Source organism: Corythoichthys intestinalis, chromosome 17 (genome assembly GCF_030265065.1).
Source record: "Corythoichthys intestinalis isolate RoL2023-P3 chromosome 17, ASM3026506v1, whole genome shotgun sequence".
Classification (NCBI taxonomy): Eukaryota; Metazoa; Chordata; class Actinopteri; order Syngnathiformes; family Syngnathidae; genus Corythoichthys; species Corythoichthys intestinalis.
In genome coordinates, this window is record NC_080411.1 from 28,602,494 (window position 1) to 28,629,143 (window position 26,650).

Here is a 26,650-nt window from a genome sequence, read left to right on the forward strand (position 1 = left end):
ATAATTTATGTTAAGACATCCACTCAAAGTACTTGCGTTCAAACAGCCACTAAGTCACCAAGCGCGCAAATAAATACTGATAGTAGTCTGTTTACATTCGATTGTAAATAAAACACGAAGAGTCCTGATTAAGATCATGTTGAAAGTTATGAAGTCCCACGTTTCTTGAAGGCGGCGCTGTTTGGGGCCCGCCTCCGGAGCTCAGGCCAGTCAACAGACTCTTGCTGGCCGTCAAACTCAAAGCCAGGCAGGCACCCACGGGCAGGTGTCCACCTCTCTCCTCACTGTTAAATTCGGAAGTTATCTTGTTTAAATACCGAGGGATTTCACGCCTTGCTTTTCGGCCAGGTCATGATGAGAGAAAAGCGGACGTCTGAGGAGGAACATTGTCGTCGTAGTAGTTGTAATTCGCCGCGTGTACCGAGCTAGTGGTCTCCCAGACAGCAGTATTAGCTTCTGGTCTGTTTTTTTATTTCTTGTTCTAAACCGTCCGTAATTAATTTCCTGGGCGGACGAGGAGGAGCATCCCACTTTTATAACCCGCCGTGGAGACGACCCACAACACGGACTTGAGAAAAAAGAGCAAGCCGGGCAGGAGTCAACATGTTCGAGACAAGAGGAATCCCGTTCGTGGTTCTCGATATCGTCTGCCTTGTTTTAGGTATGTGTCTAATTGTGTTTCCCAATTATGAGGATTTGTGTCGCGATATAATCGGATAGGACAAGCCGATAATCACAACAACAGCAACAACTGTGGTTAAGGGTGCTTTGCATTGTATGCAAATGTAAATGTGACGGGGTCACAATATGGTTGTTTTGCCAAGATGCTCTTGCTTAGTGAAATAGACGCAATTTTACAAGAAAAAAAAGTTTTGATTAGGCAATGGTCAATATTTTCCAGAAATAATGTTAATAATAAGTCCTGACAAAATTGGTAAATGGACAGTAATTACTGTATATAGCGCATTTATCTAAATGGTTACCATGCCCAAAGCGCTTTACATTAGCACTCATTTATCCATTCACGCACACATTCACACACCAATGGTGCTGCTGCCATGCAAGGCGCTGCCAACCCATTGGGGACAAATTAGGGTTCAGTGCCTTGCCCAAGGGCACTTCGACAGTGGGCAGTTGTAGCCGGGAATCGAACCGCTGACCCTTCGGTCCAAGGACAACTCCAGCTACCAACCGTGCGACAGCCGCCCTGTTTAGTAATTTTCGATAATACAATCGTAATTTTGATTTAAAAAAGTTCTAGTTGACAGGGGAAAAACACCACATAGAGTGAAGTAATAATATTGAAGCCTGGCTAACAAATTGTAAAAAATTGAAAGCTTGATATTACAAGAACAATGGTAAATGAGAGATATTGTATGTATCTATGGCAGTCATATTTTTTTTAGGTATCATTTGAAGAATAACATTTATGAAAATGTTTAAACTAGGGCTGAACGATATTAGAAAAAAATAACATTGCGACTTTTGGGGGGGGTTGCGATATATTGCGAAATATATTAAAACTAGAAGAATTTCCCCCAGATGACTTGAATAGCTTTGTTTGGGAAGACTTTGGTTGACTCACCATGACCACATTGTATTCATATAAAACAGTTTACTCAAGGCTAAGGGGATTAATCTGTGAATAAGAAGATTGATGTACTATATAAAAGGGATCCAGGAGGCATTGTCTCTGCACACTTGCTGCTTTTGTGGAGCAAAACAGAAGTTTACGTGTTTAAAAAAAAAAAAAAAAAAAATGCACATTCTGCGATAGGACTACTGTGCATGCACATAATGCGATGGCGAAGTTCAAATTATATATTGTGCAGGCGTAGTTAAAACTGTTCCAAACTTTGATCAAGCAGCACAATTGTATGATAGTTTTCCCTTTTACATCTTGGTAGAAATAGTTATATTACAAGGGACACATAGGTTTTACGACAACATATACTGAGAAATACCGTAATTTTTGGACTATAAGCCGCTACTTTTTTCCCTCGTTTTGAATCCTGCGGCAAAGAGTCCAGTGTGGCATATTTGTTGATTTATTTGGGTTAATAGGTAATTATCACACTTTTGAATGGATGTAAAAGATTCGAGCTAGCGCATTAATGGAGGCAGTGACAAAAATTGCCGGAAGACACTTAATGACATCTATCATAAGCATTCATTAATGCCCATGACAGTGTCATGCAATAATTATGCCAGTCTTATGACGCCACTGTTAAACCAGGTGTTATCGATTAACATCTTTTAGTGCAAATATCCCATAATACTGTGAGGACACCTGCGGCTTATAGTCCGGTGCAGCTTATATATGAACAAATACCATTTCGTGTCAAATTTGGTAGGTGGCGTCTTATAGTCAGATGCGCCCTATAGTCCGAAAATTACGGTAAGTGATAGCACATCACTAATGTTGTGACGTAAGGTACGCATAATAAACAGATTTTTATCACTATATTTTAACTTCAACTCAACATATTCAAATTAATTTTAGTAATGGTTTTACTGTCACGTGATTAATTTATGTGTACATAAAAATATTATCCATGTAATACATATTATTAGTAGTTCCCATAGAATTATCTTTTTTCCTGTAAAATTACAAAATTTCCCACAATATTACTATTTTATTCTTGTAAAATCCCTAACAAGACAATACGATATTTGCCGATAACTGCACGATTCGATTAAAATGCCTTCGATCAAGTTGATATGATAAGATGTGAAAATTTATTACAATCACTTGCATTTCATCTAATGCAATAAAACATTCATTCATTTATTTCCTGTGCCGCTTATGCTCACAAGGGTCGCGGTGTCCCATCCCACCGAACTATGGGTAGTGGGCGGGTTACGCCTTGAATTGGTCACCAGCTAATTGCAGGGCACATAATAAAAAATTTCAAGCAATTTTGAATTTTTTGTCAATTTTGTTGCTGAAACATTTTTTTTCAACAAAATATCTAAAGGATGATTATGTTTAGCAATGTTTTGTGTAACGGATGGATTGTGAATTGTTGTTTAGCCCACCAAGTTATCGATCCAAATTGATCGCTACATCCATAGTAATTATCATAAAATCCAATTTACCGGTAATTAATTGTAAAATTATTTTCTTCTTGCATAGTCCGATTTGATTCAAGTTGTAGTTATTTATTCATATATAGTTACATATATAACTATATATGTATTATATTATGATAATATATATTATTATTATTATTATATCTCTGTATTACATATTTGTATGTGTATATAGATATATACTGTATATATATACACATATATATACACGTATATATATATATATATATATATATATATATATATATATATATACTGTATATGACGGAAAACAGACAAGACTAAAAAAGAAGTTTCTGCTCTTGCACTCCTCTTTAAAAGAAACTACTGTATTTTAAGCCAAAACAACTGTTGTGTTTGACATAACAATATGTCTATATGCTGCCATAGCAATTCATGGAGCATTAAGCCTCCGAATTATTTTTAATTTGTCCATTTTACCCTGAAAACCCCTGTTTACAGACGTCGCACAACCGCTTTTGTTTCAACCCAGCCATAAAACGAAGGTAATTAATTATATTTATTATTCAAAATGTCTGTCGTTTTTAGCTTAGAATCATTAATTGATGTCTCATATTTCGTTTTTTTTTTTTTAAAAATGAGTTTAAAAAATTATTCACTCACATATTTTAAACTTTTAAACAAATTATGTCACAATGAAAAAAATGGCGTCCGTAAAAAAAAGTCCCGGATATCTACCTGTATTTTTTTTTGTTACTGTCGCATTTTCTCCGATATGTTAGATGATAAATAGTCGATCCAAACAGAGAAAAATTGGGAAAAAAAAAAAAAAAAAACTTTTAAAACGGAATATATATGAAAAAGAAAATCTCGACCACTCCTTGATGTCTGCGATTTCTGCATCGCGACCCTTGTTATATTACCATGTTTCACCCATAAAATCCCCAAAAAATCCAGCTTTGGTCATTCACATCTGTGTCTTGACACTCCATGATACATGCTATATGGAGTTTTTGGATTGAAACAAGGTAAGTACGCGATAATATCTCGTTAAAATCATGGCGTCTGTAATTCTGCTCTCACGTGCACTGACCTCCAGATAGGGTTTTGCTGTTTAATTTTTTTATTTTTTTTTAATTTTTTTTTTTTAATGCCCTCCTGTTCCAAATTTTTCTTCCCCCAGAAAATTGAGGTTTTAAGCTTTAGAATAATGTGTCACACATGCATATCGGACAATTTTGAAAGTTGGCTGAATTGGGGTCTCAGAGTTTTCTGCCATATATATTTTTATATAGCTAGCCATTTCTTTTTTTTTTTTTTTTTTTTAATGGTTGTAGTATAATACAATCCCAGCTATATTCTCTTAAAATTATAATAATAATAATTAGGGTTGTTCCAATAATGTTTTTTTGCTCTCAATCCGATCCCGATCGTTTTAGTTTGAGTATCTGCCGATTCTGATATTTCCCGATCCGATTGCTTTTTTTTGCTCCCGATTCAATTCCAATCATTCCCGATAATTTTTCCCGATCATATACATTTTGGCAATGCATTAAGAAATAAATGAATAAAACTCGGACGAATATATACATTCAACATACAGTACATAAGTACTGTATTTGTTTATTATAACAATAAATCCTCAAGATGGCATTTACATTATTAACATTCTTTCTGTGAGAGGGATCCACGGATAGAAAGACTTGTGACTTTGTATATTGTGACTAAATATTGCCATCTAGTGTATTTGTTGAGCTTTCAGTAAATGATACTGTAGGCATGCTCAAATGCATGATGGGAAGTGGAACCATGACTGTGCGTAGTGCTACCAATTGATATATCTTCTCTGCATTGGGAAATAACTTAAGCTGTTAAGAAAAAGATCAATTGCTACCTTGCTTCCCCGCATTGCTTCCCATGATATATCTAATCATAGGGAGAGGGATTGTAAGGCTTTAGCCAATTAAGAAAAGGCTCCAAAGGCTGCCAAAATTCACTCAACTCATTTTACACTGCCTTTTACCTCTCTATATAGGTAAAACGTCGCCATTACAGATTGAGCGCGACAATGCGTGAGTGGGTCGTGCAGCGCATGCATTAATTGCATTAAATATTTTAACGTGATACATTTTTTAAAAAATTAATTACCGCCATTATTGGGTAAATTTGATAAACCTACCTTAAGCCTAAACTAAAGACTCTGGATGAGTGTAACACATGTCTGTAACGTTGAATACAATTAGAAAACGATTTAATTAAAAAATATGTATATTAAAAAAAGGCATGGCCGATATTTTTTTGCCGATTCCGATACTTTGCCGATCGATCGGGACATCTCTAATAATAATAATCTTAATTCCTGATAATACCTCGTGAGGAAAAAGCGGCATGGAAAATGAATGAATGAATGAATGACTTTTTGCTCCATGAAACTTATTTAATTAAATTATGTTTACAGAGCAATTTAACTGCTGTGGCTGAAATTTTTTTTATTTTACATGAATAAAGATTGAAGAGAAAATGAAATAACACAATAACAGTAATAAATGTCATTTTCTCTTTTTTTCTTTATCTTTTAATAACGTAAACTGTGTGGAGACCTTACTATAATTTATGGATTGTCGTGATGCATATTTTCACTTGGCAAAGCCTAAGTGAATCCGTAATCTTTTTAATACATGTGATATGATTAGAAAGTTTGCTTTCCTTCAGTATTGATTGATTGATTTAGCAATTAATTGTTCCAAATGGTGACTCATGCTTTCTTTTTTTTAATGGATTACATAACAAAAGCTTTTTATTGTGGCTGAGTCATGACGCAGACTTAACCAACATCTGCCACACATACGCGCACACGCACACCCCCACACACACAAACGCACACACAGCCTGCTTATGTTTCTCTCTTAACGTCCGTGGCATTTCAGCTGCCGCAACCAATCAGATGCCAACAGCTGAAAGGAGCGTGTTCCAGTGGGTCATGCGCTTCTGCATTTTTGTCTTTTTACTGCCTGAGGATGGACATTCTAAGGCCTCGAGAGTCCGAGAAAGAAATCACTGCAATACTGCATTGTTTTTCCATTGGGACTTCGGACCCGCTTGCATAAGAGGCTTTCTCGCTGCTCTTTTTATCAAGCAGGAACGCTGAGTTGACAAGATTATCACTCTTATTATGTTACACACATTGTAAAGGTTGATTCCGTTTTAGAATAAACTCATTAATCCTTTCCCCATGTGTATGAAATACACAGAGTTTTTGAATAGAAACCTTTGCTCCATTACTAGGTGCCTCACCCTTAACATACATTTTCAAAAAAAACGGTGAACCGACGGTGCCATGACATGAGTTTGACTTATGAGACGCATTTGTCTCCTGATCACACTGGTTGCATAAAACAATAATGCATGTTTAAAAAATCCTGCTTGACAAGGTACAACAGTATTACCCGAAAAACCCGAATGATTCCTTGAGAAAATGGCTTTAATATTGGATGATTGTATTTCAAGGCTCCAACAACGAATCAATTAAATCGATTAATAAATTAGTTGCCAACTAATTTGATAATCGATTTTTCCCGGCAGCTATGAGCAGTCCTGTTTGAGCCCTTGCTTGTGTATAATGTGAGGCTGCGCACGCGCTAGTGTTTAGGGCAGGTGAGAGGGAGTTCACTGCTGCAACTGTTGCTGTTGGGTTGCTGAATCAATAATATTCCTAAGTGTCGAGAGTTGGATTGTCTTTTGTGTAGATAGATTTAGTGTGCCTCCGTCAGAAGTGAGCATATGAAACCAATTGTATTGTTTTTACCGTAATCCTTTGTTGAGGAGACGTTACTACTTAGCATAGCGTGCTAAGCAGGTTGGCCATTATTCTAATTAGTGTCTTAAGTGTCCGTTTGTATTGTGTTTTGAAGAAGCATATAATACCTTGAGTTATTATTGGATAGTAAATTGGTCTAATTTCTTTTTATAAAGATGTCACACGCATAAACTCGTTCATGTAACAGCTTAGAGTCTCCTGTCAAAATAAACTCAAACTGTAAATTGTCGTACAAGAGAGTGTGATTTGAAATTGGATTTGAATTGTATCTATGAACAACGGTTTGATAAAGAATCTGATTCATGACAGTCTGCCTCCTCATTTAATTTTATTGTTTAGTTTGTTTAAAGAAAATAAATGTCATAGACACAATTTATACCAGCGCTTCGCAAAAACAAAACAAAACAAAAAAAAAAAAGCCAATCAGCAGCTCTTTTTTAAATTTGAGTGAACAGGACTTTTGTCTGCTTTGTGTACTGAGAAATTCTTTTAATGTTTTATACTCAGAACCTTTATTAAAAACTTTAAAGGGAACCACAGATAGAAAGACTTGTTCTTAAAAGATAAATGTTAATATGAGTTAAAATAATTTGATATTAAAATCCCTCTTGATGTTTTCGTTTTTATACAATTTTCAAAATTAGTTTAACTAGTATGTCACCCTTGTTGTTGACGTCGCAGAGCGGTGATGTCACTGGGTTACGCTGCCGGGCTTCCAGAGTATGACTCTAGCAACATAAACATGTCATCTATTCAGCCATTTCAAACTGAACCCGAGAGAAACATTAATGAGCATGACAACACTGTCGATATTTGACAAAACGAGCAGTATAAGCAAAATGAACAGGTAAGACGGGATGAGATGAGAATAGGACAAAACCGGCGTTCTGCCAAAATATGCTACTTTGGCGTAACGTCCAACAAAAGGTTACACACCCAAAGTACTACCGTGCGCTTTCAGCTTGTTTTGTTTAGATGCATACAGACAGAACATACTAAAGATGCCTTAAGAAAATACTTAAACATTGTAATATCAAATAAGGGTGGTTTGAATACGCTACGTGACTAATGTGGTCAACAGATCAACAATCTGCTGTAAAGCTACCACAAGAAAACACAATGTTTAAAAAATCTGACAGGGAAACGCATACAACAAGTATTTTGAGGCAATGAAAAGGTAATAAAAAACTCAATAAAAACAAATAGTAAGTACTCGCCGCTTTTAACCGGTGTACGCATGTGTTGGACATCACGCCGAGTAGAAGGATTTGCAGTAAGCCAGTAGTGTTAGTCTCGTGACAGTGACAAACTACGTCATCACCCCAAGCGTCCATTGCGCGCATAGAACATGGCGCCCTTTGTAGGTCAAAACATGTACTAAAGATTATAAATTTTTCAATCAACTGGAATGTTTTATGTGTTTCTAATAACATATTTCAGTAAAAAAGAACAATTCTGGCTTACTAGAGCCTACAAGTCTAAGTCTGAGGTTCCCTTTAACAAGTTTTATGTACTTAAAACAGTACAGTTAAGTCAGGAAGCTGTAATATAATGTTATTTTTGAAGGAAATAGTCATCCATTTTGTCTTCATTGTTACTTACAACATGCCTAAAACAACTTTAAGTTAAATTGTGAAGGTAATTGAAAAAAGTGACATTTGTACGATTAATCATTTTATTAATCGTCCGATTAACTTTTTATTAAAAAATAGTTAGTTGCAGCCCTATTCGATTTGCATTTGTAATTCAAAATTTAAAGAAAACAACATTTGAAGTGACTGCAAAAAGCAGTGTTATGAACAAAACTGTAGAAATGCTTAAGTAGAATTTATTTTATTTATATTTATTTATTTCAGTGGATCCTCATGTATTCATGGATGCTGATCCTCTGGATTCACCTATTTGGCAGCAAAGAAAAATACATTAATATTATTTAATTTTTAAAACGTTTATGTATTATTTATTTTTTTAATTGAAATATTTCTGTGGAAAATCCCTAATAGCGGTATATCAGTCTAATTGCAAATTTTCAGGGGTTTACAACTATGATTTTTTTCCCCCCCAATGTGAATAAAGTATAATAAGCGTCAATTATTCATGATTTTTTCCACTAGCCACAGTCGGACCTGGTCCTTATTCCCCGTGATGTGTGATTGTCCCCTGGAGAAGACTATAATCCTAATTATGAGATTTTAAATTTTTATTTGGCTACAATAAAATGTTCAAACAAGCTAAAAATGCGTAATTTTGAATAATTGCACTGTAAATCTACAAAAAACAGTCTTTTTTTTTATAGAGCAGGAAGATGAATTAAGATGTGAAGAAATCAATTCCAAATGACCTACGCACGCCCCTCCGGCTAAATATATCATACAACAAATAGAAGATGATAAATGAAAACATTTGATAATTCAAATATTTATCTTTGGTCAGTTACCACAAAATTACGGCTACGGGAAGTGTATGCAGCGCAGATGTAATGTGCAAAGGAATACATAAAAGAAGAAAGATTAAAGAGAGCGTGAACGTTTTCACAGCACTAACAACAACAAGCAAAAAATATGCAGACCTCAGTCTGCATGAGATTATTTATTCGATTCCGGTAATCAAATAAAGCTGGAATTAAGCAATCGTACCAAAAAACAAGGCCTTTTAGTTTTACATCCTTGGATAAAAACCCTAACATTACGAAAAAAAAATGTGGTACTGTGGCTCCGTCATTACAAATATGAGTTAAAACAATATGAGTGATATAATATTAAAATAGTTAAAGCTCAAAAATTTGAAAAATCATCATGTTGCAAGAATGAATTTTATCTGTTTTAGTTCAAATATGCAGCATGTCGTTAAATGACCCATTATTTTTTACATTTGTAAAATTGCAACTTTTCTTTTATTAGAAGTTTTTGTTTGTCTGCAAAAATGTGCAAAAAATAATAAATTAATTTATTTATTTAGTCATTGATTTTTGTTTCTTTCCATTTGATAATGCTTTCTCCACAGGAGGCCTGCCTCTGGCGGCCTTCAACCTGGGTAAGATCCGTCCCTACCAGAGGGGCTTTTTCTGTAGCGACGACAGCATCAAGTACCCTTTCCATCACAGCACCATCACCTCCACCGTGCTCTACACGGTGGGCTTCTCGCTGCCCATTAGCTGCGTAAGTAGCGGACCGGAACTGGCAGGATGTCGCGGACCTTCCAAGTGCATGCGCTTTATCAATATTTATCCTTTGACTCTACCCAAATCAATATCTTATAGTATTAGCAGGCCGAGATGACGAGGATGTCCACTTAATAACTAAGTAGAACTAAAGAAAAAGTGTTGAACAACCTGCACTTTTCTCAGCTTAGGTTCTTTCTTTTAAACGTGCCGTCATTCAACTCATTCACAAAAAGACATCAATTATTAATGAGAATGAGTTTTTAATGAAGGTGCTTGCCAGATTTCATGTCAATGGAAAACACTTGTATCTTAAACAACAGCACTTCTACATTTTTCTGCGCAAAATAACACAAACACTGTTAGCTAACCTAAAACCGCTAATTAGAATATATTTGCCCAACAGGTGGTCAAGAATAAACACAGTGTGTGCACTTGTAACTTGTTTTTTGTTTTTGTATTTTTTTTAACAAACCATGATAAAATAAACACCTATAACAACCTTCATTTATTAGATAACCCATCCCAAGTTCAAGGAAATAATACTTGCACCTAGACAGTTTCAATTACCGGTTTCAAGGTATATCGTGGTATGAAAACGTCAATGTTTCGAAACCGCAAAAATTTTCCATCATACCATCCCTATGGTATTCGGTATTTTTTATGTCCCAAAAATGCAGGGAGAAATCCCTCGCTTGCAGCTGCAAGGTTCAACCCTCCCCCACAGTTATTGCTCAGTGTCAGTGAGTTAGCTGTGCTACACGATGGCTAGAGGAGGTAAAACTCCTGAACTTTTCCTCCCATCGAAGAAAACGAAATCGCTGGTATGGGAATACTTCGGCTACAGAAAAGTTACAGACAACCGCGGCTTAAAGGAAGAGGGCCAACCGACATGCAAAACATGATGCGGAGGTTGGCTGCCGAGGAAGCAATACCTCCAATATGATTTCACATTTATACAAAATTAAAGGTTAGTAAACACTATCATGAACGTTTCCCACCAGCTACCAGAGTTAACTCCAGAATGTTTAATAAAGGTGCGCGAAATTTCCGATTCTTTGATTATTTGTGATTCGGCCGTGGAAGATTCGAGAACGATTCACAAACATCCAAATTCCGATTATCGAAATATGCCAAGTAAAGCGGAATTAAAACACATTCAGCGCGGTCTTCAGGACACAATGAGGAACGGACTGAGAGTAAACATTATGCTCAACTCACGGCTCTGGCTCAACTCATGCCGCTACATAAAAAAAAAAACAATAATACCTGACTGCGGCCAACAGCCGCTACAAACTATGCGCAAATAATGCTACGGCAGATATCACATGTATAAAGAACTAGAAACGGCAATTTCTGGAGAAATTACTCTGGGGCTTTGCTGTGTGGAGATACAGCGGTTGATTTGGGGACACGTCCTGGTCAAATCAGGTCATTGGGGACATTTAGGGGCGTGTCCTGGTCATATCAGGTCATTTGGGGGGGGGGTCCTGGTCATATCAGGTTATTTGGGGACATTTAGGGGGCGTGTCCTGTCATATCAGGTCATTTAGGGGGCGTCTCCTAACTAGTTGCGAAATGACAGACTCTGCAGCATTAGCAGCACATGTATAGAAAACTAGATGCGAAATGACAGACTTGCAGCGTTTTAAACAGCCACCATCTTAAAGTAGTAGACTTCCCTGGAAGGCTCTTGTAGCAAACCTTCCGAGCAGACCTAATTAACTTTTTATCTAAAATACTCTCAAACTGACAAAATCTTGACTTGAATCTATCTTTAAATGAAGAAACAGTTTTAAAACTTTAACATGTGGAAAGAAGACAGAAGGAAAATTATGGAAAAACAGTAGCAATTTTAACAACTTTAGCGGTTTATTCACAACATTAAATTAATTGAATGTAGTTTAAAGCTGCTGATACATAATGGGGACTTGAGTATTTTATTTACTGTTTTGAGCTGTTTACTTGATACTGAAATAGTAGTTTATTTAATCCTGAGAGGATTTTTGTACAATTTTTGTAAAAAATGTACGAAACATTAAAAGCAGCTAATAGCTGGGGGGCAGGGATGCGTCAATAATCGATCTCAAAATTGAATCGTAGCCTCTGAAACTAATCAAATCGTTAGGTGCCCCAAGATTCCCACCTCTAATTTTTAGTGTATCTAGCGGTGGTAAAACATGTGTTTTTTTCTCTGTGACAACTGTCTATGTTGAGAACGATAGTGTGTATAATGTAAACATGATACGAGTCATACATGTGCTTTTTATGGAAAATAATTCAATTATTTTTGTTCTGATGGTAATAATGTTTAGCTGTGGCTGTGGTATTACGCTCACCTAACTGACTGCATTTATTTTAATTTTATTTAGAATATTTCACTTATTTTTTGTTGTTTAAAAAAAAAAAAAAATTAACTTAACATTATATGTTATATGTTCCAATTTGCAAATATATTTTGAAAAATAAAACTCCTGTTCAGTGGATTTTTTTTTTTTAAACCCAGATATCTCAAAGTAACACATTATAGAGCTGTAATTGCAATACCTTGATACCGTAAAACCGTGATATTTTTGCTTAATGTTATCATACCGTCAGAATCTCATACAGGCACATGCCTACTTGCATCTCAATGATCATATTTGGTTTTAGTGTAGCTCTTTGATAATGCAAAATTAATTTTTGTCCAATTACATGAACAATCAATGGAGTCATCTCCGAGACAAAGGATGCTAAACTAACAACATTATAGGACAGCACTCATACTAAAATGGCTGACTTACATGAGTGATTAACAGCATAGGCTGTCATTGATTTTCTTGAACAGACATGCTAAACAGACACCCTGTCCTTTTTTTTATTGTTTTTTTTTTTTTTGGGGGGGGGGGGGGGGGGGGGGTAATAGCTTATGATGGACTTATTCAAGGATCATCTTTATATTATTCACAGTTTTGTTTTATTTTTTAATATTTCTAACCTCTGAAATAACCGGAATGTTCTTTTTAAAAGATACACTTCAGCTTCCGTATCTTTTATTTCAACTCGGGGGAAGCTGGATGACCGTCAAATCCAGCAACCTTTTAGAAATAAATAGATAAAGAAAAAATTCATTTTGTTTTTCGGACAATTGAGAGTTCCAGGAAGTGTGCCCGCCATCTAACTACCTTCTTCTCTTAACACCCTAACAACTAACTTCCCAAGGCTTTGGGCCAGGACGCCACTGCTGCAGCAACCTCTACTGCCTCCTGGAAGTAACATCATGGTTGGAACTAATATAATAACCTGTCATTTTTTTTCTCTTTTCTCATTGCTTCTCTGCTAGCTGGACTCCCGTTCGCAATACTCACCGCGCAACACAAGCCGTTCCGCCGAGGGTTTTTCTGTAACGATGATACGATCAAGTATCCCCTTAAAGAGGACACTATTTCCTATCAGTTGTTAGGTGGTGTCATGATTCCTCTTACAATACTCACTGTAAGTGCACTCCCCGACCACATTCCACCTTTTTGTTGCTATCATCTTCATATTTTCTGTTTTTTTTTACGTTATGTCTGAAAACAGTGGTTCTCAAACTGCAGTCTGTAAACATGAATAGCAGAGAATTACAGTGATCTCTCGGTACTACGTGGCTCAACTTTTGCGCCCTCAGTGCATCGCGGATTTTTCAATCTTATTATAAGTGTCCTTTTATAAGAATTTAAGAGTTCTAAATCTAAAACATTTATGTATACTTTATTTACATCTGCGTATGAATTACCTATTGTACATATGGAAATGAGCAGGCCAGTGAAACAAACCTACAATCTTATTACCTCTCCTGACCCGCGTCCCTGCATTTCTTGAATTATATGTATTTGTACTAGAATATAGCCCTTTTTCTACCCATGAACAACTTGTACTTTAGTTTTAACTTCAACTTTACTATCATAATATTATGACTTATGTTGGGAAAATACATCTTTATACAAGATAAGCTTTCTATCCTCTCAAAAAATTATAAAAATTTAATAAAAAGACAAAAATATTCAAGGAAAAAAATAACTGCTTGTAACCTATACCTTTTTCTCTGATCTGAATTTTTATATTAATCATATACATTGTTTATCTTGAAAATAAGCAGCGTTTTAATTTTTTTTAGGAAACATTTTCTCTTGACTAGAAGTTTGAGAGCCCCTGTCTCACCACTGCTTCTTAACTGAGTTTTTCGCTTCTAACAGCATGTTTGCAAAGTGCTAATCTTTTCAAGAACTAACATTCAATGACGTCAGACCAAACTCGTTTAGCAAATACTGTATTGCCTTAGATCGAGACAGTTTGATCCAGAACTGTCTCTGTAGAATTGTTTTCGCAGTCACCCAAATGTGACTTGGAATCCATCCAAACCCTATCAACATTTTAATCACGTTAAATTGCCTTCACACAACTGATTTTTCGATTTAGTTGCAAACGGCAGAGGGCCAAGTTGAGTCAGGCTAAACCAGTTAACTGCCGAATAGGGCTGCAGTGAAAGTGAAAGATGGATATTATACAGAACTGGTTGAACAACAAAAAATAAATGAAATTTAGACTTATTAAGTGTCAGTTGTCAAGATCCCATTAGTCTTAAAACTGGTCCTTTCTAAAAAGGCTGCAGAAGAAGATAAAACAGGAAGACAAACATTCTATTAAACTGATTGAATATTGAAAAAATACATTGTTTTTCAAAAAGAAAAATCAACAAATTTCATTTGTATAGAAGAATTTTAAAAGTGTAGAAAATTGCTAGGGAGAGTGAGGTTCATTGTCCCATGGGTTGGTTGTCACACTTGACCACCAGAGTCAGAGACAGTGTTGCTCAAAATGCGTATTGAAATGATCTCAATTGTGCCCAGAAAAAAAAACATTGTTTCTACTGTAAACACTAAGGGTGTAACGGTACATGTATTTGTATTGAACCGTTTTGGTACGTAGTGCTCGGTTCGGAACGGAGGCGTTCCGAACAAGTTTCTGACGTAATGTAACCCTTACTTTTTGAGGCTGTGAGTCGATCGGGTTAGTTTTTTTGTGTAGATTATATTTACTCCGTCTACTATAATGAGGACCAACATGGTAGGACAGTATAACCCAGAAACGTCAACGGCGCGACAACGTAGCCACCGCGAGAACGCAGTGAAACGCGGGCGTTAAAATCAAGCAGCTAAAGCACACCAGAAGCGGCTCAACACGACGCACGCGAAAAGAAAGGCAGGGTTTATTATTTGACACGAGACGCGGCCCTCCTGCGTCAATACTACTACCTGTAGCTAGGATCGGGCAGACCGGAAGTCACTCGTGTAAAAGTACGGTGGATCCGGTCGATTTTCAAACTAATAGGCAATCGTAACCCACTTTTTGAGTCGATCAGATCTCTTGAGTAGTTAATCGGGGCACAGTTGACTTGTCTTTGTTGATTTACTGTTGTCTTCTCTGCTATAATAATACCAACACGGTCCCGTGTTCAATACAAAACCCTCCTACCACAAAAAAACAAGTAGGAATTAATATTCACATAGGAACTAAAGTTATACAACATAAAATATACAATATAAATGAATACTACATCACATTTGTAAAATATAAACACATAATAAAATAAATAATAGCCCATTTACATAAAATAAATTGAAATGAGCTAAAACACCGGTAATTAAATAATAAGAATACACAGATTCTGTTTACACAATTAAATTTATTAATTTCTGTGTGGCGCTTTAACTTGAGAAAATCCACCAATAAAGCTTTTGAAAACCGTTCATAAGAAGAAAAAAAAAAGATTGATTGAGGCATTTCATTTGTAAAATACATGTTAAAATCTTTGTCATTGGGATTGCTTTTCTCTTTAGCACAGGACTTCTTTTTTCTTCTTTCTTTTAGAAAGAAAGCTGATCAATACGCGGGGTCTGAAAGGCCAATTATTGGATTATCTTTACATACCCGCTACTTTTTGAGCAGAATTCTAGCTTTGTATAGGCTAATGTTCCTATTGTTGAAAGCACAAAGGCGTGTAATAAACAACTAGCACATTTATATTTTACTTTTTTTTTTCTACTGTATGATAATGAACCGAACCGTGACCTCAAAACCGAGGTACGTACCGAACCGAGATTTTTGTGTACCGTTACACCCCTAGTAAACACACATCATTATGCAGTAAGAGGCAATTACCTATTTTTTTTTCAGGTTCAATTTAAAAAAACATATTTAAGGTCTTTACTATTCTTTTTATGGATCTTTACACAATGGGTTTATAGAGAAACTTACCATTAAAAAGTATGAGGACAAAGCTACGCTAAGCTACTAGCCAGTTGAATGCTAGCAGTAAGTTTAGCTTTTAAACCAACAGCTGTCCCCTAATTATAGCTCTGGAAAAAGTTCAAGCATAAACAAAGACACATTTCATTTATTATCCAAAGTAGACAGTTGACAAGGTTCCAAACAGTACCCGAAAGCCATATTCGCAGCTTTGAAAAATATAAAACGATATTTGATTTTTCTTTTTACACGTGGACTCCACTACAAGAGAGATCAAGACAATCTGACACAGTTGGAGACAATGACCATGGAAGTAATGTAAAATTAGAGTAAACATTAACTGCGAATTGTAAAACAGTTATGACAAGATGGAAAAACTAAAATTTTATTTACATTGCTATTGACAGTGGTAGACGTCCAATCAACTTGAACTTTATGTCAACAATGACAAGACCTGACAAAAAATAGTGGTTCAATCAAGGAGTGATGTTTCAGGCTAGCACACGTTAGCTTTAGCACTGCTTCTGTCTTTCTGTGTCTGTGTTTATTGCACTGATAAACGCTTTTAAGTGGACATCCTCTTAGACACACTTAACCCTCATGCTTGTTTGATTTGTCTACACTTTCAGCTTGTCCCCCCCCCCCAAGTACTGTATACAGTCTTCATTTTTAAGATTTATGATTTTCTTCTTCCACTGCATTGCATTTTTTTTTTTTTTACTGTAACTTGTTTTCATGGGTTTCAATTGGCCAAAACTAGCCTCAAAAGAACAAGAAGTTATAATTTGATAAACAAAAATCTGCACCATTAGGAATTTTCAAAAACTGTCCCAAAAACAGGAAATGTCAGGACACGAATCATGGCCACCAAATTGAACCCTGAATTTAAATAACTTGAAGTGTTGATTGCCTATTGTTGTGTGAGTGCACAGTTTTGATTGTGATCTTTTGCTCGGTGGTGACAGATGATATTCGGCGAGTGCCTGTGTGTGTACCTCAAGCGCCTGCGGTCCAAGTCGTCATACGGCAGCTACTTGGCACGCGTTTACAAGGCCGTGGGTACCTTCCTCTTTGGTGCCGCCATGAGCCAGTCGCTCACTGACATCGCCAAGTACTCAATCGGCCGCTTGCGACCGCACTTCCTGGACGTGTGCAAGCCCGACTGGAAGGGCATCAACTGCACAGCTGGCGCCTACGTGGAGGATTTTACCTGCACCGGAAACCCCAGAATGGCCAATGAGGGGAGGTGGGCTTGAAAACATTAATTTCAGGATTGATTCACTACTCTGTATTAAATATAAATTACTTTTAAAACAAAAACTTAAAATTCAAATATTTTCAAAACCAAAGCCGCTAGCACCCTAAAACCAAAACAGGCATATTCCTTATTATAATAATAATAATACATTTTATTTCTAGAGCGCTTTTCAAACCACACAAAGACGCTTCACAAGAGACATGGAATCACAGTACGATAAAATGGTATTAAAAGGATAAAAGATTAAAAGCACAATAAAAAGAAGTAGAAATATAACAGAGCTAGGGGTTATGGTGGGTAAGAAAGAGTGAACAGGTATGTTTTCAGTCTGGATAGGGTAGATATACTGCGAAGATCAGGGGGTAGGGAGTTCCAGAGCTGGGGGGCACGCTGACTAAAAGCTCTGGAACCAAAGGTGGAGAGGCGGACACGGGGGACGGAGAGGGGAAGAATAGTGGTAGAGCAAAGTGAACGGGTTGGATTGTGATGTAGTGTAAAGCGCTTTGAGCGCCTTGAAAGGTGGAAAAGCGCTATATAAGTATAACACCATTTACCATTTAAACGGAGTAGATCGCAAAGGTAGGGAGGGGCCAGGCCATGGAGTGTTTTGAAGGTGATGATGAGGATTTGGTTTTGAGGAGATATAGAGCTGGGTGTCATCCGCGTAACCGTGGAAGTGAATGTTGTGTTTGCGGAAGATGGAACCGAGGGGGAGAATGTAGATGATAAAGAGGAGCAGCTCCAGGACAGAGCCCTGGGGCACGCCAGCGGAGACAGGGAGGGAATTGGATTCATGGGGCCGAATTTGACGAATTGTGTGCGGTTGGACAGGTAGGAAGTGAACCAGGAAAGGGGTGTGTGGGTGATACCAATGATGGAGAGTCGGTCGATAAGGACTGTGTGGGAAGTTGAAAGACGGCAGTGAGATCGAGGAGGATGAGAATTGATAATAAACCGGAATCGTATGCTTTGAGGAGGTCGTTTGTAATTCTGAGTAAGGCTGTTTCGGTGCTATGGAGGGGGCGGAAACCGGATTGAAAGTGCTCGTAAATGTCATTGGTAATTAGGTGGTTATGGAGTTGGGATGCAACGGTTTTTTCAAGAATAGGCATACATGAGTCTCCATGAGCAGCGGGATCAAAAAATTCTTTCCCTAATAAAATCTCGATTAAATTTTTTTTTTTTTTTATACAAGTGTAAGAAAACTTAAAAAGGCTATAAAATTTTCAGATTTTACGCTAAATGCACAAAAATCACCAAATAAAGAGATAATCACCTGTATTTTCAGGATCCATAGCAAAAATCAATATTTTTCGCCCAAAATAGTAACTTATTTTTTTTTATTTAGTAAGTTTTCAACAGCTAATAAATCACTTAATTTTAATATCAGAAACTTAATACTTGAGGAAAGCATGCAGAATAATCTTAATTTTACTCAACAAAAGCAAAATTCACATTTTTCTATGTACAATCACAACTTATTTAGGCCGAATTCTGCGATTGTGTGGAGATACAACATCCAACATGGCGGCCGTCACAAAACAAAGAGCTTTTTAAGTTGAAAAATCTTGTAAATAAATGCTTCAATCACGGAATTTCTACAGATAGAACTTAAAACAGTCTAGATTCTTTGTTAAAAGCAAAAAACAGGCAGTTATCGTTCATTTTACGAAAATATTTTAGGCAAAAGTTACAGTATTGTGTAATCTAACATGGCAGCCGTCACGAAACAAAGAGCTTTTTAAGTTGAAAATTCTTGTAAATAAATGCTTAAATCACGGATTCTCTATAGCTAGGAACGTGAAACATTCTGGATTCTTGGTTAAAAGCAAAAAAACAGGTAGTTATCATTCATTTTACGTAAATATTTCAAACCAAAGTTACACAAATTTTATCCATTGATTTTTTTTTGAAACTTTGGAAGTGCATGCATGGTGCTATTTAATATAAGAATTACCTTGACTCCTTAACCAAATCACTCGAGACACTCCTGCCTGCTTCGATGCAGTAAAACCTTCGTCCTATTTCCACCTAAATCCGGCGTTAGAACGCAGCGTGTGTTTGAGTTTATCAAGTGAAAGCCAACTCAATATTCTGTCTGGGCCAGCCCACTACGAGAAGGCGTGGCGCAATGTCTGTGGGAGCTGTCTTGTCAACTGATTGTGGGGTTTACAGTATTTTAATTTTAACAAACCTTTTTCAAATGTGTAAAATTAAAACAAATCCAAAGACAGACTGGAGTCACAGTTGTGAACAAAGTAAAACAGCATTCCTGATAGGTACTATGTATTTTGTTTAAATTACATGTCTGCAATTTAGTTCCATCCCCAATTGAAGTTTACTGTTAAACTAAATGATAAAAGAAATGATTAAACTTTTTTTATATAATACAACCACTAACTTTGCCTTCAAATCCTTTTAGCTTAGAGCTAACCAAACAATGCTAACAATAGGCTAACAAATAGCAATGCAGCACCATGTTACAACCAGTGTCGGGGAAATGTTAGTTAAAAGTTACTATCAGGAAAATGTAGCAGCAGTTTAACTATTTTGGCATTACAGAACATTATCATTACCATTACGTATCTTTACCAAAATATATATTAAAAAAATATCGCTAGTAGGCTACATACTGTAATACAAACGTAATCGACCCAGACTTTTTAATTCAACTGTGTGTGTGTGTATAAATATTTTGATTATACAGTGATCCCTCGCTACTTCGCGCTTCAAACTTTGCGCCCTGAGTCCATCGCGGCATTTTTTTTTTTTTTAGTTAAAAAAAATAAAATACCGATGAGCTGTTCCGATCCGATCACTTAGACTAGGTTCATAAAGCCTCACTCGAGTCGGAAAAACACGAAAAAATCGAATTCGTGCATTAAGACCTGCAGTATAAACCTAGCCTTAGTCTCCCTCTCCGTCCTGCTGCTTTTGTTGGTCTGGCAGTAGGGGTGTAACGGTACACAAAAACCTCGGTTCGGTACGTACCTCGGTTTTGAGGTCACGGTTCGGTTCATTTTTGGTTCAGTAAGAAAACAAAATGCAAAATATAAATGTGCTAGTTGTTTATTACACACCTTTGTGCTTTCAACAATAGGAACATTAGCTTATACAAAGCTAGAATTCTGCTCAAAAAGTAGCGGGTATTTAAAGATAATCCAACAACAATTTGCCTTACAGACCCCGCGTATTCGTCAGCTTCTTTCTGAAAGAAAGAAGAAAAAAGAAGTCCTGTGCTATGGAGAAAAGCAATTCCAATGACAAAGATTTTAACATGTATTTTACAAATGAAATGCCTCAATGAATCTTTTTTTTCTTCATATGAACGTTTTTCAGAAGCTTTATTGGTGGATTTTCTCAAGTTAAAGCGCCACACAGAAATTAATAAATTTAATTGTGTAAGCAGGATTTGTGTATTATTCTTATTATTTTTTAATTACAGGTGTTTTAGCTCATTTCAATTTATTTTATTTAAATGGGCTATTATTTTATTGTGTTTTTATTTTACAAATGTGATGTAGTATTCATTTATATTGTATATTTTATGTTGTATAACTTTAGTTCCTATGTGAATATTAGTTCCTACTTGTTTTGTTGTGGTAGGAGGGGTTTGTATTGAACACGGGGTCGTGTTGGTTATTATTATAGCAGAGAAGACAACTGTAAATCAACAAAGACAGGTCAGCTGTGCCCCGATCTACTACTCAAGAGATCTGATGGACTCAAAAAGTGGGTTACGATTGCATATTAGTTTGAAAATCGACCGGATCCACCGTATTTTTACACGAGTGACTTCCGGTCCGCCCGATCCTAGCGACCGGTAGTAGTATTGACGCAGGAGGGTTGCGTCTCGCGTCAAATAATAAACTCTGCCGTTCCTTTCGCGTGCGTCGTGTTGAGCGGCTTCTGGGACGCGTCTAAGACGCGGCCGCACTGCGACTGGTGTGCATTAGCTGATTGACTTTAACGCCCGTGTTTCACTGCGTTCTCGCGGCGGCCACGTTGTCGTGCCGTTGACGTTTCAGGGTTATACTGTCCTACCGTGTTGGTCCTCATTATAGTAGAGGAGACGTAGTAAATATAATCTACACAAAGAAACTGTAACCTGATCGACTCAGAGCCTCGAAAAGTAAGGTTTACATTAAGTCAGAAACTCGTTCGGTACGCCTCCGTTCCGAACCGAGCACCACGTACCGAAACGGTTCAATACAAATACAAGTACTGTTACACTCTTATCTGGCAGTGCACTGTAGTTGCTTATTAAAATTAACAATGACTGACAGACGTTAAGGTTTGATCTTGCCAGAGATGCTTGGAAGCCGAAACTTCAAAACGCTGCATGTGTGCATGCATCGTTTAGCTTGTTAAACAGTTGCTTTGGCAACTCATTGTGTGTAAGTGAGTGGTAAATGTAGAGTACTTATATAGCACATTTATCTACATTAATGCAAAACGCTTTACATTAGCACATTCACATACACGAATGGTGCTGCTGCCATGCAAGGCACTGACAACCAATTGGGGCAAATTAGGGTTCAGTGCCTTTGACAGTAGGCAGTTGTAGCCAGGAATCAAACCGCTGACCCTTCGGTCCCAGGACAACTCGAACTACCACTGCCGCCGCAAGTGAGCAGCTTGAGTGGACTCACTCAATGAAGCATTTAAAAAAGACAAGCATTTTTCTACTTTATTGTTGTTTAAAAATAATTTGGTGGGATAGTAAAATGTATAAAACATTGTTACATTTGAAGTGCTTAAAAACTATTAAAACATAAAAGTTTTTTTTTTTTTTAATTATATTTTGGGAAGAGTGGAAAAAACATGTCAAATATGTATCACTTTCCAATGCTAAATCTAAATACATTGAACACACACACAAAAAAACAATTGGGGTGGGGTGGGGGCTATTTATTTCGCAGTTTTTCATTATCGCAGCGGGTTGTGGTCCCCATTCACCACGAAAAATGAGGGATCACTGTATATACTCCAAGACCTTGGATGGACTGTAGTACTCTGGTGACTAATAATAGATATATTTGTACTGCAGAAATAAATAGATCCAGTCAAGTGGTTGAACGTGACCTTTGGCGCAGGAGGCCTTAGCATGTGTTCGCGTGTGTGTGTTATCAGCATTGAGCAGCAGGAAGCGCTCCGTGGCGAGAGGATGTGAAACTCCTACCCAAAAGCAGCCCCATGTTGCCTCTCTTCTCTTTAATGTCGTCCACAGCAATGACGAGGGAGGGGAGGCTGTCGTCATCTGGCAACACAAAGCATCTCTCCAAGGACCTTATTCACATTTCCAGGGCGTGGCCGCCTGACTGTTTATGTTTGCTGGTGCTGATCTTCCGCCTCTCCCTCCCTCCTCAACCTGCAGTGCACGCACTTGATACTACAAACCTTGATGCGTCAAAACATTAGCTGGTTGTAAAAGAAGGTTAAGACAGGCAGCAGGCAGGAGATCGTCTTACTGCAACTTAACACCTCCATGCTTAACACGAACTCTCAGGAATAGGGAGCAGTAGGCTCGCCTTCTAGAGACAATACACTGCTGTGATGTGAATATTGACAAAAACACAATATTTTACGTAAATATTGCAAACTATGATGGTAGTCAGTAAGAAAATGTAGCGGCCGCCTAATGAAAACAGCTTTTTCCGTTGGAAATTCTTGTCAATAAATGCTTAAATCCCAGTATTCTTTATAGATATTGACGTAAAACAGTCTCGATTCTTGGTTAAAAGCAAAAAAACGTGCAGTTAGCATTTATTTTACGTAAATATTGCGAACTATGATGCTAGTCAGTAGGCAAATGTTGCGGCCGCCTTTTGAAAATGGCTTTTTCATTTGAAAATTCTTGTAAATAAATGCTTAAATCCCTGAATTCTTTATAGATATGGACGTAAAACAGTTTTGATTCTTGGTTTAAAGCAACAAAAAAAAAAGTTAGCATTTATTTTACATAAATATTGCGAACTATGATGCTAGTCAGTTGGCAAATGTAGCGTACGCCTTATCAAATTGGCTTTTTCCATTGAAAATTCTTGTAAATAAATGCTTAAATCGCTGAATTCTTTATAGATATGGATGTAGACCGCTCTCGATTCTTGGTTAAAAAGCAAAAAAACGGTCAGTTAGCATTTATTTTACATAAATAGTGCAAACTATGATGCTAGTAAGCAAATCTAGTGGCCGCCTAATGAAAACAAAGAGCTTTTTCCATTGAAAATTCTTGTGTATAAATGCTAAAATCCCTAAATTCTTTATAGATATGGACGTAAAACAGTCTATATTCTTGGTTTAAAGCAAAAAAACAAAAAAAAAAACGGGCAGTTAGCATTTATTTTACGTATATAATGCAAACTATGATGCTTGTCAGTAAGCAAATGTAGCAGCCACCTAATGAAAACAAAGAGCTTTTTCCATTGAAAATTATTGTGTATAAATGCTAAAATCCCTAAATTCTTTATAGATATGGACGTAAAAAAGTCTCGATTCTTGGTTTAAAACAAAACAAAAAAAAAAAAAAGCATTTAATTTACATAAATATTGCGAACTATGATGCTAGTCAGCTGGCAAATGTAGCGCCCGCCTTATCAAATAATGGCTTTTTCCGTTGAAAATTCTTGTAAATAAATGCTTAAATCGCTGAATTCTTTATAGATATGGATGTAGAACGCTCTCGATTCTTGGTTAAAAAGCAAAAAAAACTGGCAGTTAGCATTTATTTTACATAAATAGTGCAAACTATGATGCTAGTAAGCAAATCTAGTGGCCGCCTTATGAAAACAAAGCATTTCTGTTGAAAATCCTTGTAAATGCTTAAATTCCTAAATTCTTTATAGATATGAACGTAAAACAGTCTCGATTCTTGGTTTAAAGCAAAAAAACTATGCAGTTAGCATTTATTTTACTTAAATATTGCGAACAATTGACGCCAATGCCGTAGCAGCTAATTTCTCCCATTGATTTTTTTCACATTTCAAAATGCATGCTTGGTACCAAAAATATAATAGTTACCTTGAATACTTGAACCAATGACTCGTGAGACAATCCTTCCTGTTTGTACGCGGTACAGCTTTCGTACTTTTTCAGCCTAAATCCGTCGTTGGATCGGTGCATGTGTTTTGAGAATAACTGCGACCGACTGAAGCAGAGTGTAGGATGGCCCCCTACCTGAAGGCGCGGCGCAGTGTCTGGAGAATCTGTCCTGTCAATATAATTATGAAGTCTTTGAATTTAAATAATATTGCAGCTGTTTCTGTTATTCTGTATAGGCAATGTTTAAGTAAAATTTTAATACAAGGATTAATACAAGTAAAATAAGAAGTCAACCTATATAATAATTCAGATAAAAATGTAAAAACTGTATGACTTCTATGTAGTTTGAGTCATTAAACTAACAAAGTTAAATGTTATGGAATAATAAGATACTATTAAAGTAGGTCGATATCCATTTTGTTATTTCATATTAAAATGGAAATATTGAATAGTAATGTTTAAAAAAATAAATGAATAAAAATAAATCAACTCCCATTTGTTAACATTTTCAAATAGAAAAGATTTTCAGGGGGGAAATATACGATGTAAAAATTTGTCGATCAGTTATATTCAACTTTCTAAATGAAATGAAAATATTCACTATTTTAATATCAATATTTGTCTTTGTGTCCTAGGTTATCTTTCTATTCTGGCCACTCATCCTTCTCCATGTACTGCATGCTCTTCCTGGTAGTAAGTATTCACAATTACTTAACTGTGTGGATATAAAGTATGTTGGCTTATAGATACTGTGAGCGAAACCCCAAAATAGTCACTTTGTAATAGCCAGTTCTTTCCAGGCTCATGTCACACGGACAACAGATGCAAATACCGTGGACAGGTTCTTACTTTAAAATAACTAAAGAGGATGTTTGCTTCCAACACGAACTTTACTTCCATTGTAAAATAGGAAACATGAGTATATTATTGCCGCAACTTCCTGTCTTCTTTAAAATTTTTGTGGCCATTTATAGTTTAGCTTTAAATTCTATGCATTTGCAATGGTGTCAAAAATACAGCTCGTGGGCCAGAACTGGCCCACAAGGGGTTCCAAACTGGCCAGTGTGGGTTCTCCCTGAAAACCATGCTTTAATTTTGACAGTAGCGTGCGAAAATTAAGTGTTGGGACTTCTGTGAGCAACTCATTGATCTCTTTAATGTCTGCACCACTTGAGATCAAATTGCCGTGCATGTGGCTTGTGAACAAATGAATTTGACATCCCTGATTAAGAGATTTGAAGCTACTATTTATAGTCCATACTTACGGCTGAATACTGGCAATTGTTTTTGTGTGTTGTCAGCTGTACCTGCAGGCCCGTATGCATGCAGAGTGGGCTCGCCTGCTGCGGCCAACCATCCAGTTCTTCCTGATCGCCGCCTCTGTGTACACGGGACTGTCGCGCGTCTCTGATTACAAGCACCACTGGAGTGATGTGCTCACCGGCCTCCTCCAAGGGGCGCTCATGGCCATCCTGGTGGTGAGTTTTTTTGTAAATGTCCTAAAATCATGCTTTTAAGCCTAAAGTCTGCTTTTTTTTGTGTTTCCCGGCAGGTGTTTTTTGTGTCCGACTTTTTCAAGCAGCCCCTGGAGACCAACAAGGAGACTAACATGACCCACACCCTTCAGGAGTCCCCCAACAATGGAAACCACTTTGAGAGCCCAAACTAAAACTTTGCACTTCTAACTCTTCTGCATGCAGAGTTGATATACAACCTCAGGCCTCTTTATTTTATTCAAATGTTGTGTTTTAAATGTGCTTCCAGCTATAATTGCTGGCTCAAGACTCTCCGGGAATGGCGCCATTTTTATCTACTGCGCTGGTGGGAAGATTGTATTGCACGCAACCGCCAGCAAAAAGAAAAAAAAAAAAAAAAAAAAAAAAGGGTGTATTTGGAGACCACTACTGTGTATAACCTGTGAATGTATGAATGTAAGCCTGCTTTGTGCATTTCTTCACCAGGAGTCAATCTGCTTAAAGCTCTTGCCGAGGTTCATGTTGAGGTTATAAACAACTACTGCGAATGTGGCACTTTTTCCCTGTGATGCCTA

General features: G+C 36.8%; 1 protein-coding gene across 2 annotated transcripts; it reads left to right on the forward strand.

Annotated features, from left to right (window-relative positions):
- Positions 1-191: 191 nt before the first annotated feature.
- On the forward strand, positions 192-26,498 carry plpp1a (phospholipid phosphatase 1a). Of its 2 annotated transcripts, none has more exons than XM_057818397.1 (6): positions 192-661; positions 9,875-10,029; positions 17,267-17,547; positions 25,236-25,293; positions 25,902-26,078; positions 26,153-26,498. In XM_057818397.1, exons 1-6 carry the CDS (start codon positions 604-606, stop codon positions 26,267-26,269), a joined length of 846 nt encoding a protein of 281 aa, XP_057674380.1. In that variant the 5' UTR covers positions 192-603; the 3' UTR covers positions 26,270-26,498. The 2 variants fall into 2 exon arrangements, with proteins under 2 accessions (XP_057674380.1, XP_057674381.1); XM_057818398.1 differs by lacking the exon at positions 9,875-10,029 and adding an exon at positions 13,354-13,505.
- Positions 26,499-26,650: the final 152 nt, after the last annotated feature.